The sequence below is a fragment of the Motacilla alba genome, chromosome 19 (genome assembly GCF_015832195.1).
Source record: "Motacilla alba alba isolate MOTALB_02 chromosome 19, Motacilla_alba_V1.0_pri, whole genome shotgun sequence".
NCBI classification, from domain to species: domain Eukaryota; kingdom Metazoa; phylum Chordata; class Aves; order Passeriformes; family Motacillidae; genus Motacilla; species Motacilla alba.
In genome coordinates, this window is record NC_052034.1 from 2,692,649 (window position 1) to 2,711,033 (window position 18,385).

The window sequence follows — 18,385 nt, forward strand, 5'->3', positions numbered from 1 at the left end:
GTTAAATCCTGAGCCAAACCCTATAAAAATGCCAAAATTCACAGAATAGTTGCAAACTGCTCTGTCCCCTTGTCCCTCCCGTGCCTGCCAGGCTGTCCTGACTCACTTCAAGCACAACACTGAATTCTCCTCCTGTTATCACAAGCCCTGTGCTATTCCCCCTCCTTCCTGAAGCCCTGGGCTCCTGCACTCTGCTCTTATTTCTTTTCAAATGAGTTTCCAGCTCACAGACTTCAAAGTGAAATTTCAAAATGCAAATGGCTAAGGGCACAAACTACTGAAGGCAAATAAAAAAAAAAAAACCCATCAGATTTATGACTTCTATAAAACTTCACAATATTTTGGGGTTTCTCTTGTGATTTCCACAGTCTCTGGTTGCTGCTGCTGCTGTTGTGCTTCAAAACTTGACTTTAAGATGAAAAAGGATGGAAGCACTGTGGGGACAAAGAGCAGATGGAGTGTTTACTTTTAAAAGCAATTACTCCCGTTTCTTTAGGGGCAGAGAAAAGCAGAGCAGAAATGGGTGATTGTGAATCCCAGGAGAGCAGGGAGCCTGGGCACTGCCCAGCCCTGATCCCTGCACTTCCATGGCTCGTTCCCAGCAGGCAGCAGCATTCCCAGAGCTGGCAGCTGGCATGAGTTTGGCACCCTGGCACTTCAGTCACCACTGACATTTGCCATGAAGAAGGGCAATATGGAGAGAATTTTCTTATTTACTGTGAAAAACCACAGCAGGTCACAATGAGGCCCTTTCTGGGCACACAGGGATGAAAAATGTCATTTTTGCTGTGGGTTTTATCCCCCACTTTTGAGTGCTGCTGTTCTCCTCTAGGCTCAAAGCATCCACCAATCCAGTCATTTTTAAAAAGCAGTGGCAGGGAGAGAATAAAGCCTTTTATTTCCACATTAATTATTGCTGCTGCATGGGTTTTGGAGATAAACACAGAGCCGGGATGGAAGATGGAAACTGCTAATGCAACAAGTTATTTAATTAGCAGCATAATAGTGAGTGTCCACGTATCAGTGGAGCACTGTTTACCATTAATGCAGCCCATAATAGCAGCAATGCTGACACTGAGGGCAGACTTGCTTCTCAGCAAAAGCAGATTTGTCCAGGGCAGCAGCTCCCCTGTGTCCCTGGGCAAGATCCACTGCAGGGAAATGAAGTCACCAAACACCTCATGGCTGAGAATTTCACCATCTATTGAAATTATAATTCATTTATTAACCCATCACCTCAATTCTTAATATTTGTGTCTTGGCAACAGAAGTTTTGATACTAAAATTTCTTTTATTACGGAGGATGTGTCCTCAGAGCTGAGCTGGAATCAGATTTTAACTCTGATTTTAAATCTCCCAATTGCAGGTATCTGGCCTCAGTTTCTACCTTTGTTATTGCTGCTTATCCTAACAGCTGTGATTGTAATGGTGCATTTTAAGAGAGGAGACTGGGCAGAATTTCCTTGTCTGTCTGAGCTTCAATCCCTGCCCAATCCAGTCCTGCTGGATGAGGAAAGCTGCAGAGGATTCCTGCAGGGATGTGCTGCTGGCTGCCAGACACAACAGCTCCCCCAAAGCTCATGTGAAGCCCTCAGACAGCATTTCCTGCTGCTCCAAAATAGAAATTATCCTCAGAGACTCCTCGGGGTCTTCTCCCCAAAGGCAGCAGGTGGGAAAAGCCCCCATGCTTTTGTGTGATTAAATTACAGATTAAAGCAGAGCTCTGTGTTGTTCCTGGGCTGCTCTTACAATGATAAATCAGATTAAAACCACACACCTGCAAGGGAAATTCCCAGGGCAGCTCCTCGCAGGAGCAAGCCCTGGGTTCTGCTGGAATTCCCTCCTTTTCCAACAGCAAGAGCCAACAGCTGAAGCTCCCAGGAGGGCTCAGACCTCCCCAGCTCCAGTCGTTCAGGATTTGCAGCAGTTGCAGCAAAAACCCCTGATGATCCAACTGTCCTTCGTCCCTGGCAGCTCCCTGGATAATAAATGGGAGCAATATTTTATTTATGCCCAGGTCATCAATTCTAAGGCAGAGGAAGCAGCAGATGAAAGGAGAGCTGTTTCCATGAAGAAAGTGATGGATTAGAAAAATCCGTTTTTACCTTGTTCCTCCTCCTTGACAGGGAATTCTAAACTCTTTGTGATTTATGACCTTTTTCCTCCTTCTTTTGGAACAGAATGAAATATTTAAAAAATCACACAGCAGTTAATTGCTGCATAAACACAATTATGCAAGGAGGTACAAATTACCTGGGGCTTTTTCTATTAAACAACCATATCCTGGCTAAATAAAACAACCTGATCCTGACTCTCTTCAACCCCATTATGGGCAGCAGGATCTGAGGGAACACTGGTAGGGTAAACCCCAGAGGAAGCAATTCCACAGGACAGAAGGATCTAATTTAAGTGGCTGCATTATAGAATGAGCGCCACAAATTCTCCTTCCCCAGCTCGGATTTCACATCCTGACTTTTCCCTGCAAAGGGCACTCGTTGTTTGTTTATTCCCTCCCAAACACGGAGCTGAGGGACTCAAATAACAACCCCAGACCCTCTGCCCTCCTCCCTGCCAACACCAACCTGCCTGGAGAGGGTTCTGGGGATGGAATTGTCTGGAAAAGTCGAATGAAGGCTGAAAAGCTGGAGGAAAAGCTCTGATGACACATTGTTCTACTGAGCACTGAAATCCTCTGGACCTGCATTTAATTTTAAACCTCATGGAAGCCAAGAATCACAAGGTGCTTTCCCCCTCACGTTCACAGCACTGAAATGGGAGATAAAAAATCTCCTAATGACTTTTCCCGGAGCTGCTTTGCTGTTTATCACTTACTGCTTGAACTCTAATATTTGCAATTAAGAGCAAGCTCTGAATAATGCCTGGAAGTGGCAAATTCATTAGGGAACAAGAGCTGGAAAGCAGGATCCAAAAGCTACTGGACAGCTTCTAGAAATGTGCATAAAATGGATAAATCTGGTGCACGAAGAGCTCACAGCAAATAAAGGAACAGAAGATTTCTGTGCAGTGCTGAGCCAGTGAGACTGATACAATTATGAAATGTGGGAGCTGAGAAGATGCTGCTGCAGAGTGTGAGGCTGCAACAATGAGACCAGCTCTGTTTCCATCCCTAAAAAAGAGTCTGAAATGCTAAAAATGTAGAAGAGAACCACAAAAATTATGTGAAACTGGAAAAAAAATCAGATTGCACCAAGACAGAGCTCAGTCTGTTTAGTCTGTCCAAAAACTGATCAAGAGTGACTTTGGTTACTGCAGACCTTTTATAGGAGAAGAGCAGGGACTGGAGATGTATTTTATTAGCAAAAGAAATCAAATAATGGCCAATGACAAGAAGCACAAGTCAGACAAATCTAAATTCAAAGTCTCTGATTTTTAATAGTAAGGATGATTAACCACTGGAAAAAATGACCAAAGGGAGCAGTGAATTTCCCCTCCTGAATCTTTAAAGGGAGACTAAATGCTTTTCCTGAAAGAATTGCTGCAATCCTGGTGAAATCCACTGGCCCGTGCCCCAGAGGAGCTCAGGTGTGATGATGGGATGGCTCCTCCTGGCCAAGAGCTCATTACTGTGGAGCTGGGAACTTCATATTTGGGAAGGAACAAGATCTACTCTAAAGCAAGAATAAAACCTGTGTAATGAAACAAGAACTTTACCCTTGAGAAGGGAATACCCATCTCACCTCATACACTGGTTTTTCCTCTGGTGGAAATGCAGGATTTTCATCAGACATGTCCTGGACACTTATTAAATGCCTCTTTTTCCATTAGGTTAAAGATTCCCTCGTTGTAATTTCACATTTATTGTTCTGCCTTGTGTGCATGTTGCCCCCACACCCAGCAAATAACTTCACATCTTCAGAGTGAACTGAACTACAAATATCAGCAGGCTGCTGAGAAGTAAAGCCCTAAAGAACATTAAACACTGCCTTGTCCACATAAAAAAAAAAAGGGAAAAAAAAGCAAAGAGTCAAACCAAAAAACCCAGAAGCTGCTGCTCCTTTCACCTGTATGTGGTACCCCAAGTGCTCCCAAGCAGCTGAATTCATCCAGAGCTTCTGTGGAAGCTCCAAAACCTCAAATCCTTTTGAGATCCTGCAGCTGCAACATGGAGCAAAGTTTGATGCTTTCAGCGAGCCATAAATCTGCCCAAGAGCTGCTCAACCACCAGGCTCAGGCTCCAGCAGCCAGGAAAGAGAGAGCCCACAAGGACTGGAAAGGAATTTTCCTGATCAACCTCCCAACTCCCGACTGAGAAGATCAAAAAGAGCTCCTAAGTGCTCCCTCATTAACAACCCGGCCCCAAACGAGAAAGTCAGGCACACAGGAGTCCTGGATTTTTCCTAAATTCTCAGCCTGGAGGAGCTGCAGCCTTTTGTGCTGAAGAATTTCCCATTCATGTTCAGCGAGGTTCCATGCAGACATCAAAGGAAAACATTAAATTTCCCCAGCAAGCCTCGGGCTAACTTCAGAGGATACATCACTGAGTAATGTTTAGCAGTTGGATCACAGTTAATTCAGGGGAAAAAAAGGAACTGCAGGACGCCCACAAGACATTCTCCACATATTTCCATAATCAGGGACATTTCTGCTGAATTACTGCTCACATAGCACAAAAAATCAGCACCCAAGACACTCAGTGGCATCTCTGGCCTGGATCTTTCTGCTCCTGTTCCCATCCTCCTTTAAGGGGCACCAAGTACATGTGGATTCCACCAGAAAGAGCTGAAATAACTCAGAGTAGGTAGAAATCAGCAGCACCCCTGCCAGTTTGAAAACTTTGTTTAACTTTACTTGTTAAATGTCTGTTTTGTTGGCTGTTCCACTCAGGCCCCAACAGAAAATTATGTAAAAAGAAAAACTCCTGTGTCTCCTTCCTGGAGACATTGATTATGGAATTTATATTTTTTTCAAACGTTCTAAAAACCATGGATGTTGTGCCTGCAACAAGAAGTACCTTTCATTTATTTTTTGGCATTGAAATATGCTTTTTAAGTACGGTTGCCTGGCACGGTGGTTTTGTTTTTACATTAAAATCAGAGAGGATTGGGACACCCTGTACTAATTTGGAGGAGCAGACAGGACCTGCTCCAAAACCTTCCAAGCAGACTGGACAAAGCAGCAGCATTTCAGGTGGGGAAAAGGAGGAACAAAGACATCCAGTGACTTCCTCAAGGTCACACAGGAATCTGTTGCAGGGCAGGGTTGAGTTCCCAAAGTCTCAGCCCACTTATGCACTGGAAAAAGCAGTGAAACAAGAGTATGTACTAAATTTGGCACAGCCTTTTAAATGATGCATTGCTCCAAGGGAACAAGAACCTCCACTCATGCTCAGCCAGACACCGAAGGAACACAGAAAGGAAAACTACTCACTCCACCCAATTTATCTGATCACCTTAATATTTCCTAAGTCAATAAGGCCTTTCTTGGCCAGACAGTCCAACCTACAATTTAGATCCTGTTACAAAATCAGGCACACTAAACCACTTTCTCCCTCAGGCTGCAGGAGATAAAAGGCCAAGTAAGCAACATTTTGGTAACTGGCTTCATGTAACAGCTTTGGATTTTCTTAAAAGCCTCAGCATCGATTGTTTTCTTTAAATAGCAATGGTTTATTGAGAAACCTTCTACCCCTTTTAAAGCACAAGGTTTTTCTGAAGTAGAGAAGGGAGCAAAAACTGCCCAGCCAAGGCACGTTTGTCCAGGAGTTTCGGGTACCTGGTGCTGGCAAAACACTTTGAAGCCAGAGTGAAGTTAACACTGGTGCTGAAGGGCTGGGAGGGGGAAACTTGGGAGATGGAGAGGAAATGAAACAAGAACAATCCTGGGATTCAGCTCCAGTTGTGTTTCATCCAACAGCTCCAGCCAGCGCTGCAACTTGTGAGCATCCAGAGGAGCTAAAAGCTGCTGGAGTGCAGAGCAGCCCAGCTCTGGTGTGGTCTCTGCACAGCTCGGGGCAAAAGGAGCACAGGAATTCATTTCATGGAGGCAAATCACCAGCACCCCGCTGTTACATAAAAGCCTGTTTTGTGGGGAATGTGTCCAAGGATGGAGTCATTTGGGCTGTTTGGATGCCATGGCACAGTCAGGTTCAGCATGAGCTGCAGCTGCTCCCATTTTTGGTCTCCCACTCCCTTTTCCATCCTCGTTCCTCCCTTCTCCTCTGCCACGTTTTCATGTGGGAAACCAGCACAGCAACTGCAGTGCCTGCTTCAGGGATGCGATGAAAGGACTGAAACATCTCCCCGAGCCCTTCTGCAAGCTGAGCTCAAACAGATAAAAAAGCCACTATTTAAGTTTGCCTGGGAAAGTTCCTCCACATTTGGGAGCCCCTTGAGGCAGGGACTGCCCTTCTGCTCTGTCAAACAGCCACTTGTACAAGCCACGATTGCACAACTACTTTTATAAGGTTTCCAATTATACAAAGAATGTGTTTTTATTCATGTTTACAACCCTGAGAAACAAACCCTGAAACCCCAAACCCTCTGCACTCAAATTCCACAACCTGCTGGTGGCTCCACCAGCAATATGGTCCCAACTATTAATTCACACCTCGGTCTGGAATGAACTTTTAGAAGGAGCAGATCCCAGAGCACACTGGAGTTAACACTTCCAAAAGTCACATTGTGCTTCCCTCCTTTCCTTCTCCTGTCCATATTTCAGCAGTCAGCATTCCTGGGCAGCTTCTGCCTGCCTTGGGCTGGAAGCTCAAATTCCAAGCAGTTGGCAGCACTGGCAGTGCCCTGCTGGAAGCTCCTTAACCTGCAAAGCTGGCTGCATTGGAGCGTGGATGTGGAACGAGGAGGGGAAGGAAGCATCAAAGGTGAAAGCACTGGGAATGTTCAGCCTTGTTTTTCCCCTGGCTGGGGACCAGCTGTGTCAAGAAACAAAAGCAGAGCACAAACTTTAATCTACTGCAAAAACAGCGAGTAAAACAAGCCTCTTTCCTCATCCAGCAAAGCACTTTCTGTGTCCCAACACAACATCCAGGGCACCAAATAAAAATCCAGGCAGTCACTGCCCCATCTCAACGGCCACAGGAGCCTGGAGTCACCCAGCTGGCCCAAAAGGTGAAGCAATTTCACCTCCAGGGCACAGATGCTGCTACATTTACACTTCAAACCCCTTTCCAAGGGGCACAGCTCCTCCGTCCCTGGTGATCCAAGAAGCTGAACTATTCAAGCTGCACACACAGAGCTCACAGCACCATTTCCACTCAGCCCAGCTCATAAATCTCTGGCTGTGGCTGTTTTTTCTGAGCAGAGATTTTATAAGCTGAATAAACTTTACGGAACAGTTATTCCAAGGCAGCCCAGACCTGGGAGCTCTGAGCCTGACCACAGCCAGGCACTGCAGGCTCCAGCACACACTGGGAAGGTTTCCTTTTCCCACTTCAGAACTCCTTTTACTGGCTTGCTCCTTCTGCATCTGAACACTTACTGGCTCTGAGAGCTTTTAATTTAGCTTATCCTAACACCCCTCAGGAGTTGGAAGGGACTGATCAGGATCACTGAGTCCAGCTCCAGCACAGGACACCCCAACAATCCCACCCTGTCCCTGAGAGCTCTGTCCAAATGCCTCCTGAATTCAGACAAGTTTGGTGCTGTGACCAAACCCCGGGGAGCCTCTTTCAGTGCTCAACCACCCTGGGGGTGAAAACCTTCTCCTGATCTCCAACTAAACCTGCCCTGACTCAGCTCCAGCCATTCTCCCAGTGCAGAGATCAGAGCACTTGTGAGGATGGTGAAGACCCCAAGCAGTTAACACAAAACCAGCAGCTCACAAATAGATCCTTTGGGCTGAGAGCCCATTTTCCAAGCTGGATAAGGCCAAGCACTTCCACAGCCACTGATGTGCAACGTTACAGTATTTGCAGGGAGAAATGATGCATCTGACTCCATCTTATCAGAAGGCTAATTAATTACTTTATTATGCCATATTATTCTATATTACATTACATCTAAACTGAATCTGCCAAGCACTCAACTCTGCACACAACTGCCCAGAATCGTGACTGCCAGCCCACAGTCCTGACAGAAACACACTTTGCCCTGCCAGGCCAAGGAAACAAAACACCAATATTTTGGGTACACAACCTCCATATTGCATTCTACTTTTGCACAAACGCGGCCGCAGGAAATGATAAGAACTGTTTTCCCTTTCTCTGAGGTTCAGAGAACGTGAATCTCAGAAACATTCTTGGGAAGAACCGTGCCTTGCTTTTCTCTGCGAGGAGAATCGTGGCGACGGGGAGCACCTACCTTGGAAATGAGCTCATCGTGGTTGGCCAGGTGAGCCCTGCAGTGGATGCAGCTGTAGGTCCTGTGGCACGAAGGCAGATACGCCTGGAAAGTCTTGGACCTTGTCATCTTCACCATTGGAGCCACGGAGCGCTGGCTGAAGTCGGGGGTGGCCCAGGAGGCGCTCCCGCAGGACGGGTCGCACGGGAAACAGCGGAACACGCAGGTAAAGGCCGTGGTTTGGCAGGGGAGGGGTGTGTGGGGCAGGCTCCACACGCTGGTGATGCTCCAGAGGAAGGGATTCGGGCACGGGATTTCACAGAAACCTGCGGCGGAAAGCAGACACGACACTCAGCTGGCTGAGGTGACAGCGCTGTCGCAGCCCGCAGCGGGATTTAGGGCTGGATTTAGGAGCGGGAGACAGGAGTGATGCCCGGGGATTAGATCAGCAGCACAGATCTTTATTCACTTGCTGGCTGCCCTCACACCTCCCTGCTGCTGCTCTCTGCAGCCATTCTTCCAGCACTTCATGGCTCTGGACATGCCTGCAGAGGAGTGAAGGTGATTCCCACCCAGCCTGGTCCCCAAACCCCCCTGGGGCACCACAGGAGAAAGTGGGGACACAGCCAGCCCCCTGTCCCCCGGCTGACTCACTGCTGTGACACCCCATGGGAAAAATGAGAGCTGGACCTGGGTTTTCTGAGCCACCAGCTAAGGCCATGAGTCACCAAACCAGTTTTTCTCTCCATTCTGCCCTACTTTCCCCATGGGAAATGCAGGATTCCTTCATTACACTCTCCTTTAGAACTCCCTGCAAGCTCTGAAGGTAGAAGCTACTCTACAAACTGCTCTCCTGTATTTTATTTTTTTTTATCTCAACATCTGACAGCAGCCAAAGCAAGGCACAGCCTCTGAAGACTACTCCTGATAGCAAGAGACAGTTAAAAACCCTATTCAGGATGGAAACACCATTTCACACTCATCTGACAGCACCTGCAAGGCAGCTCAAGTCTGGGTCTCTTTTTGTTGGCAGAAATGGGAGTTTTCAGATCCCACACCTATAAAAGTCTTACCAGCTACAAGTGTTCCTTTTGAGGATGGGAAAGCACAAAGGAAGCAGCTCCCCTCCCTCCCAGATCCATGGCGTGCACGCACACTCTACAAATTAATCATGAACTCTGGCTGCTCCTCCCAGGAGGATTTTCCTTTCCATAAAACATGTGATTCTGCTCAGTTTCTGAGCCTGCACTTTGTGGGTCAAACATGGAACAACACCAACTTCACCCCTGCCACCACCACCCACCCCCAAAACAAAGAAAACAAGGAATAACATCTCAGGCATCCAGGAAAACCCTGCCTCCAACACCTTCCCCAAGCCTTGCCACGGGTGACAAAGCAGATTCAAGGTATCCAAGCCATGGACACTGTCCCAGGGTGCTCAGAGCTCTGTCCAGCCTGGCTTGGACACCTCCAGGGATGGGGCAGCCTGTGCCAGGCCTCCCCACCCTCACAGGGAAGGATTTTTGGGTGATACCTACCCCAAAGCTCCTCTCTTTTAGTGTGAAGCCACCCCCCTTGTCCTGTCACTCCCTGCTCCTGTAAATATTCCCTCTGCCTGGTCCCAGAGGGACCATGACCACACAGAGAGCTCAACAGGAGGCAGAAGTCTGCAAAACAACAGGATACCCATTTTCCCCCCTTTTTTTCTGAATTTTTTTTTCTTCTGCTCTCCAGGAGGCAGCTCCCCCACAGTCAAATGGGAAAAAAAGCATCTTGCTCATCAGGCAAACTGCTGATAAAGCATATCTATCATGATCATGACAGTCAGCACTTCCACAGCAGTGCTCATTCCTAAAGCTTTTTGCAAATACCAACTAATCAGATTAACCTTTTCCAATTAAAGTTCCAGCCACAGCTAAGCAGGACCCATCCTGACACAGAAGGGTTCATTTCCCAGCTTGTGAGGAGCTCACCCCTCTCCTGTCCAGCCCAAATGAGGTTTTGCCAGGCATTTATTTACCTGGCCAGTTGCTAAGGACTGGGCACTGTCTGCTCCACAGCTGCAGCTCTGGTTTTCAGCAAGATTTGTCTTTTACACTCATCAGAGAAGGAAAATAAATCAGTCTTCACCTGTACCCTGCCCCAGTTCTCTGTGTGCACCAGAATTTTGTCAGAACTGAGTTCTGCATTAGTCAGCATTGTTTTCCCATCCCAAGGTGAGAAGCACTCAAGGACTGCAGCCTAAATTAGCAACAGGGCAGAAACCAGATGCAAACCAAAGCAGAATCCTCATTTTCAGCTGCTACAAAACCATCCCCAAATTCCAGGGCCCTGATAGAGCAGCTGATGGGTTTTATCCCAGCCCTAGGGGATCCCAGAGCCTGGGATCTGTGAGGCTCCAAGGGCAGGGAAGCAGGAGACCAAACGTGCCCTTCCTGGGGCCAAACGCAGCTGGATCCCTGGAGACAGATTCCCTTGGGCAGAGCTGGAGGAAAGCACGAGGAAGGAGTGGCAATCACTTCACCTGATTCCTGAACGAGAATCCAGATGGTGTCTAAACCTTAGGCTTGATTTGTAATGAAATGGTGCAACCCCCTCTCACCTCCACTTCAGCACGGATCAGTAAAATAATCACTCACCACCTTCACCCCCTCCACCCTGCCATGCCAAACGCTCCCTTCCCCATCAGCTGGAGAAGGTAATCCACGGGCACCCCCAGAGCCCAGGGCAGAGATAAATAAACCCCAACCAGAACAATATCCCAGCAATCCTTTAATTTGTTGCTTGCTGACCCTTCTGTCCAGACCTGCTAAGCATCAATGCTCCAGAACAATGAATAAACCAGGAAATACTACAGCTGCACTTATCTGACACAGCAATGAACACACACACAGGAATTATCTGCTGCACACAGCTTTCTGCAAAAGCAGTTCATGAGCATTCATTTATTTGACCTCATAACACATTGAACATCAGCAAAAAAACCATTTGACCTTTTAAAAGCAGACAAAAAAAAATATTCGGGCGAGATGGTATCAGAGGAACTGCAATTCCTGCTCTCAGGGCTGTGCTGAGAAGGCAAACTCCAGCTCTCAGCTTCAGGCAGGGCAGAGAATAAAGATTTGTGAGCCAAGATCTTGGTGGGAAGCCTTGTTAAGAAAATGCCTTGAATAAAACCTTCAGATAAGCTCAGCTATAATTTATCAAAACACCACTCTGACACAGTCTGACCACATGTGCATTGTCTACCAAGAGCTCTGTCCTCATCAGTGTGGGAGAGGAGGTAAAACCTACAGGAAATGCATTCTGACATTCTACAAGCACAGCCAGCAGCTTATAAAGACCAATTTCTGTCTTAAATATAATTTGGAAATGTATTCAGTGGCTCCCAGCAATGCAAAACCCAACCCCGTGGATTGTTCATGTCCTAACGACAACTACATTTGAATTAAGAGACAATTACCAGCTACCAGTGCATTTGTTCTGCTGCAGAACAAAGGCATAAGGATGAATTTGGGCTGTGCCTCTGGTTTTCAGAATGATGAGCTCATGTTCATCAGCATCGCAGGCAGTGGGCAGCACTGGAGTCATTCCACTCACTTTAAAAAAGAACAAAAGAAGGTTTGTTCACTTTATCATCATGCCCAGTACTGTCAGAGAGATGAGTATCTGTCACCACCAACATCATCCATTATTGCTCTTTTCTCATTCAAGAGAAATTTATCTCTGGGATGCACTCACTCAATCCAACGGAAGAGAAATTTGTGCCTATTAATTAATGCCCAACAAGTCAGAAAGCTGGTTTAGACAAAAGGAAGGCATTCTAAAGAAAAAACTTGCAACATCATTTATTGTGGGTTATCAGTGAAAGAATCAGCTGAATGTTTTGCTTGCCTGCTCTGGGTGTGCTGGGCTGTCCTGCTGAGTTCTGAGCAGCCATCAGCTTCCTGATGGAAAAACCACCACACACATTTTGCCATTTGGGCAACTTTTTGGTTCAGAATCCACCCCTCCACCTGTGGGTGTCCAACACCCACTTCCCACACGAAGCTGTCAGACATTCAGGAAACACAAAAAAAGGGGAGGAAGTCTGTGCCAAGCACTTGCCAGACAAGGCCACTGCGTGTACAAGTCCATATGCCAGAGAACAAAACCTTCACACACAAGCCTAATTTTGAATAAAATCCATTTGCAATGCAGCCCAGATGCAAATGTTCATTGTGGCAGGACAAACAACAGGTTTGTTTGGGCTGAGAGGTTTTTTTTTTAATGGATTATTTAATTTTAAGTTAAACTTCAGCCTGTGAAATACTTATTAGAATATAGCAAATGCTACAGAAAGCTGCTTGCAGCAGCTCTGAAATAATCCAGGTATTTGGAAACCCAACCCTTCTCCTTTGGTGGGTCTCTTTCATTAATATAGAAAGAGTTTGAGATGTGCTGATTCCCAGTGCAAGGAAAACATAAGAAGAATTGGGTTTGGAGAGTTTTCTGTGCCTAAACTGGGTTGCTCCAGGCTCTGAGCAGGATTCTAAGAAAATTCTCAAGGTAAACACAGCCACTTACCAGGGTTTTCTTGACAAAAACTGCCTTAATATCCCTTAATGCAGCTTGAAGGAAAGCTGGTCTCTAACTGGAGTTGGGGTTTGATGCCCTGTTCTGCTTCCCTGTGGAACAGGAGTTATCAGAGCCAGGTGTTGGACACTCAGAGGCATCTGGCACTGCTAAAAGAACATTTTATACTCTGATGGTGACAAAATCTCCTGGTTTGGGGCAGTTCTGGGGAGCCACAGCTCCGGGAAAGATGAAGCAGATCGTCTGAAGGTGGGAGGGTGGGATGTACCTTGTGGAAGGATGAACATCCTGAATTTAACCAGGGAACAACACAAGGGGAAGCCAAGAAAGGAGCTGAAACAGCAGATGGGTGAACACAATGTGCTTCGCTCCTTCAGCATCAAGTTTCTGAAATGCACCAGTTTCAAACCCTAAGGTGACACTGCAAAGAGCTCAGCACTGATCCCTGAGTGTCCTTCTCTAACACCTCAGCTCATCCTCCAAACCCTGGAAGCAGGAGAACATGAGAAAATGTGCAAAACAGCCAGCAGGAACCCTCTGCACTGACTTTTATCAGCTGCAAGGACACAATTACAACACAAATAAGAACATTTAACCCCTTTTCCTCCTCTGGGTGTCTCCTAGCAAGTGAGATCTCTTCACCACTGTGAGGAAGCACTTCATGGTGTTGGGGAAGAGGGGATGGAGGGATGGATGAAGGTGATGCTGATGGCAAACAGCATTCCAGACACCTGCCAGGAAACCACTAGAGGGCATGAGGAAGAGCTGCAGCAGGAGGCGATCCCAGCCTCTCCTGCCGGCCACAGGGAATCCGGGACGGGCAGGGTGCCAGCCCTGCTGCACCTGCCGTGCTCCACATTCCACAGCCAGCCCGGCAGGAAAAACCCCAGCACCGAGCCCGGCACAACTGCCAGGCTGGTTCTGTTAATCACCTCTCAAAGGCTGGGGTTTGGTGGCTTTTTTCCCTCTTTAAGATCATCACTCCACGTCTATCACAATTCTTCTGGTCAAAAATAGATACAGCACCCCACAGCAAACCCCCCTGGGTGTCTCTGATGGACAGGCTTCCTCTAAAGGTCACCTGCAAAGTACAGGGAAATGAGGTGAAACTTAAAAGGAACAAAGAGCAAATTTTAAAACTCACTTCAGGTTAGAATTGTGTTTAAGTCTGTGTAGCTTTGTCACCGTAACCCAGTAAAAACCCAATAAATTTATTAATATTAAAAACCATTTTTAAATGGTTATTTATATATAACTGGTTTAGGTTCTGTCAATTTGGAGATTAACTCAAATTTAAAAGTTTCACTTATTTTAATAGCCCACACCAGTGCATTTTCAGGTTCCCAAATGCAAGAAGCAAGTCCAAAAGGCTCCTGCATTCCAAGCATGAATTCTTGTGTGAATTACAGCATTCAGCCAACTGGAAAGGGAAAGAACAGGTTAAAATAACTCATGAAGATCTTACAGAGGTGCTTCTTTCTGGCTCCTGACTACAGACAGCAGGTGACAATGAGCATTTTCTGAGTTTCTTCACAGCCTAAGGCTGGGCTTGGACCATTCAGTGTCAGAACTGCTCACTCATCTCTCCCCACAGCCCAAAGCACCATCAGACAGCCCTGGGAAGGCAGGGAAAGGAAACAATCCTTTATAATATTTTAATCAAAGCCTTTCCTTTACATTTTCATCTGAAAAAGGCACGGCACAAGCTAGGACAGACATCACCTGGCTCAATGGTTTATTACAGAAGGTTTCTTTAAACCTTTTTTTTATTTAAAGGTATTATTGAAAGATTATAATTTATTACTTTTTCCAGGCCTGTCTCTGAAAGCACAGGAGCGGGGACTGCAAGATTCAGCCTCTCCAAGGGATGACTGACACCTCTGGCTGAATTCTCTTCCCACTCTCCCCAGTTGCCTGGCAGCGATATCTTTGCAATGCAGAAGAGCCTGTGCTGCTGATAAGGAGCAGCAGGGCGAGATTACAGCTGTGAGCTGCCCACCTCCAGGTGCTTCCAGCCGAATCCAGGGCCCAGCTCCAGCAGAGGCCATTCCAGAGCTCGAACACGGCAGGAGAAGGCTCCTGGAGAAGCAGCGATCCCGAACCAGGCGGCGCTTCCGTCTGCTCCCACCAGCAAATCCCACTCGTGCCACAAATAAAAGCTGCAGGCTGGGCTAATTTAACACACAAGTGACTCCATTTCCTCCTCTACGTTCTGCAAAGCCCCAGCAGCCCCGGGAAGGGGTAAGAGCCTGCAGCTGAATCAGCTGAGCTGCAGCTCCTCCGTTCAGAGCCACCCTCGTGCTGGACAAAGCCACGTCCAAGGTGAAGGTCACATTTGGAGCCCCAGACAAGGACTCTGCCAGATTCACACACAGAGAGCATTCTACAAATGAAACAAGACCCTTGCCTTGCTGTTCCAGCACCAACCTGAACTAAAGGCAGAGAAGAAAAGCTCTTCCCATCCAACTGATCATTTACTGACAAAATGGAAATGCTTTTCATCATCCCCACTTCTCAGCTTGATTTGCTTTAATTGCAAAACAGTCTGGCTGTCCAAATAAATCCCCTATCACTGCACTTTCTGTGGTGTTCCTCAGATCACTTTATTATCTCCCTCTCTGGCAAACGTAGGTATGACCAGGATTCAATTACCTGGGTCTGCAGGATGGATCATCCATTTCTCCCTGATAAAGCCAGGGAACACAGTGAGAGCATTTATCTACTGCAAGGATCACTCCAATATCCTCAAAGACATTAAAGAAGGGACTGCTAGAGCTGCCTGTCATGACTCACTACTACAAGCTCTCCTTGCCAAATTCCCAAGTTTTCACCTGCCCACAAACCCCACCTGCTCAGAGAGTTCTTCCCAGGAGCATCTTAAACCCAGCCTTGCTCTGCCCAGCAGCTCATCCCGCACGTGACAGGCAGTAACTTTATTTTCTACCCTGCTACAGCTGACTCTGAGTAAAGCTGAGGATAAAATGGTGAATTCTGACCCACCTCTGCCAGGAACACTTCTAATGCAACAGTTCCTGCATCCACAAGGGACAAGCTCTGTGGCACTTCAGCCACAACCCTTCTCACTTCTCTTCAACAGCATTATATGTCAAGGGGGCAAAATCAGGTGAGCATTTAGAGCTTGGGTCTTCACATGACAGACACTTTATAACTGAATCTAGTTTAAGAAGGTCAAGTCAGCTGTTACCTTGCCAGGTTTTGTCATTAGTTCCTCCTGGATATCCTCTCAGCCTGCCAAGGCAGGTGAACTGACACACCTCACGCAGTTCTGTGACAGAACTGACGCGTGTTTGAGCTGGGAGTTCCTGGGACTCCCGTGAAGATTTCTTATTTCCCCACAGTTAATAATTAACCCCATCTTTTATTTTTGCTTGTGCTGCCAGGCAGTTTGTTTTTAGTAACATCTTGCTCCAGCCATATTTCATCAGTGAAACCTCAGAGGTTTCTTCTGGAGCTCCACGGCTGGGCCGTGCAATGCCCAGGTCACACCACGCTACGTTCTGTCCTCCCGGTGCCAATGTGAAACAGGAGAAGTGACACCACTCTGCCTTCCCCCTCAGCACATCAAAAACTTCTCTGAAGGGCAAATTCAAAGCATCCTCAGCTTTTGGAACTCTTAGTAGCCTTTGCTTGACTGCGGGGGTTTTGTTTTGTATAAGTCACGACAGCAGTGGGAAAAAAAAAAGGAGATTAAAAGTGATGTATTTTTGTGAGTCAGCAAAACATCTCACATTTTAACATCCTCCACCTGAGCAGGTGTAAAAGACCAATCTCTAGATGGACCTGTTGGTGAGGAGACCGGAAGGCAGCTCCACCAGGCTGCATTCCCATAACTTCCAGTGACTCACAGAGCCTGGCACTATCATTTGTTAAAGCAAGAGTGAAGCAGGGATAATAGCTATTTACTAAAAACAGAGGAGCGTGATTAGCTTTAATTAGCATTGTCAAGTGACTCGAGATTGTCAGGTACAAGATGTGGGAGAACTAAGTCTCATTAATTATGTTATTTCCTGCAGCCTTAAGTGGCTTGGCCAGTCCAGTGACGCTTCCGGAGCCGGAGCTGCTCCCCATGGCCAACACATCCCACAGCAGAGGGGGGAAAAGCTCCCAGGCAGGCTGGAAGATGTGGCTGTCCACTAAAAGGCTGCAGAGAAGGAGAAGAATCAAGAACACTCAGCTTATGTGCTGCAGGACAGCCACAGAGCCTGACAAACGGGGACAAAAAGGCAAAATGACATGGCAGAAAGCAGACTGGGAGATAACCCACTGCCAAAATCCAGGGAGATGAGGATCTGGGAACAGGATTCAGGTCCAGGGCACAGCAGTCCCAGAAAACTGTCTTTTTATTCTCCCCAAAAAGACAAACGATAAGAAATCCACATTCTCAACCAGTGTCACACAGCCAACAGACCCTGATTTACCAGCCGAAGATCTCTACTAAAGAAATGAAAAATCTTGGGGGCAGAATAGTCCCTCTTTTCCATGGACTCCCTTTGGCTTCTGGAAGGAAAAGGAAACCTGTCCTCAGCCATTAGTTACTGAGACTGGATCTGAAAGACAAGACCTGCACACAAACAGGCACAGAAAAGAGGGAACATCCTGAAGGACCAACTTATAGGTCTCTGTCAAGGAGTGGAAAAAGACAGCTGTGTATCCTGGTTTCCAAGCAATAAACACACTCTGCTGCATCTTGGACATCCTGATCAGCTCCAGAACAGCCCAGAGAACTGAACTCTCAATTTCCTCATTCCCGACTCCACTCTGTGATCCCTGTGCTCCAGCACTCCACAGCTGACCTCGAATGAAGACTCTGCTCAAGCTCAAGCAAACAAAGCTCTGCCAGTTAATGACCAAAGCCCAATGAAAGCCTGGCTTTATTGGTGTCCCTTCTTCCACAAACACAGGCAAAGGCAAGGCCGTGATGCAAGAACAAGAAATAAATGGTTTTTTGCTCCTCTGCAATCCCTGCAATGCTTTTGTAGTACCACACCAGATGAAGGAGGTCCCAGCTTTCTGAACTGCCAGCCAGGACCTACACCAGAGTGACCAGTTCCTTAATTAAATTCTCTCTCAGCAACAGGTTTCAATCCATGAGTCAAGGAGCCTTTGAGGGAATGTGGATTTACAGGTAGGGATGCTGTCTTCTTCAACACAACCCTGACTCAACTGCACACACCAAGAAGCAAGGAAAGGAAGTAATTTATTCAGAATCTATGGATCCAGAGGACACGAGGGAGCTCAAGGACTGTTTTACCAGTTATTCCAATCCTGGCACTGGGAAAGAGACACCTGCGAAGAAAACTAAAATAATAAACAAATAAGAGAAGCACTTGACATCTCCATCAGATGAAAACAATGTTTCTGCCCTCCCTACAGCATTCCCAACCTCAGCTTCAAAGCCCAGCCCTCACTTTTACACAGCCTTTCAGCAGGAAACAAGAACCAGGGAGAAAAGGAGAACATCCCCATTCCCTGTTCCAGCCCTGCTGTTACACAGCAAACAATGTTTACAAGGAACCAGAGGCGTGGATCCAACA

General features: G+C 46.9%; 1 protein-coding gene across 2 annotated transcripts in view; it reads right to left on the reverse strand.

Moving 5' to 3' along the window:
- Window positions 1-18,385, reverse strand: part of YPEL2 (yippee like 2) — a 32,617-nt gene that overhangs the window by 12,775 nt on the left and 1,457 nt on the right. Inside the window, exons 1-2 of one of the 2 annotated variants that reach the window (XM_038157838.1) lie at window positions 11,719-18,146; window positions 8,277-8,581 (exon numbers count right to left, since the gene is read on the reverse strand). In XM_038157838.1, coding sequence (XP_038013766.1) covers window positions 8,277-8,581; window positions 11,719-11,758 — 345 coding nt within the window. In that variant the 5' untranslated portion in view covers window positions 11,759-18,146. Of the gene's footprint in view, window positions 1-8,276; window positions 8,582-11,718; window positions 18,147-18,385 lie in introns of those variants that run through there. The other variant, XM_038157839.1, reaches the window with a different exon arrangement.